We start from the raw sequence: 539 nt of genomic DNA, 5'->3' as shown, positions 1-539 counted from the left end.
TTATTCTCGACCCTGCCAGGGCCAAGCCGCACCCTGCAGGCAAGCATGTGCTGCCGGACGCTTTGGCATTCCTCGTTCCACCATAATGCACCACCCCCCGCTTGCATACCCTCAGGCCTGCGACCCGCAAATACTCGAATCAGCACCTTCCGCAGGAGGGTACTAATGCGCTCCACCGACTCCGTGCTGTTGCAGGCCCCATTCGATAGGTCTATGATCACCCCATTTAGTGCATGCATGACCTGGGATCCATCAGTGAACAGAGCAGCATAGTCACGATAACGGGAAATCTCAAACACTGCTCGCTTCTTTTGGCAGCACCCTTTGGCACTCGTCCCAGTTCCTCCTACAGCTAGACCAAGCACTAGCGTCACTGGACGGTGGTCAGTCGGGAACCAACCATCTGGCGCGAGCAGCTCGCCCACTCGCATCCAATAGGCATGGCGGAGAACACCGGCCGAACCTACGAAAAGATCAATCATGCTCCCACCTGCTTCACCCTTGGGGAAGGTCAGACGACCCTCTAAATCCCCAGAAAC

At 56.8% G+C, this 539-nt stretch overlaps 1 protein-coding gene across 1 annotated transcript in view; it reads right to left on the bottom strand.

The window, feature by feature from the left end:
• VOLCADRAFT_92548 (uncharacterized protein) overlaps positions 1 to 539 on the bottom strand; it is a gene marked incomplete at both ends in the record, with an annotated part of 4,314 nt that continues 3,775 nt past the window's right edge. Inside the window, 2 exons of the mRNA XM_002951859.1 lie at positions 1 to 12; positions 147 to 373. Of these exons, the coding sequence (XP_002951905.1) occupies positions 1 to 12; positions 147 to 373 (239 nt within the window). The remainder of the gene's footprint in view (positions 13 to 146; positions 374 to 539) is intronic.

The sequence above is a fragment of the Volvox carteri genome (genome assembly GCF_000143455.1).
Source record: "Volvox carteri f. nagariensis unplaced genomic scaffold VOLCAscaffold_26, whole genome shotgun sequence".
Classification (NCBI taxonomy): domain Eukaryota; kingdom Viridiplantae; phylum Chlorophyta; class Chlorophyceae; order Chlamydomonadales; family Volvocaceae; genus Volvox; species Volvox carteri.
Note: the sequence above shows the minus strand (reverse complement) of the source record. Positions and strands in the feature narration are given on the sequence as shown.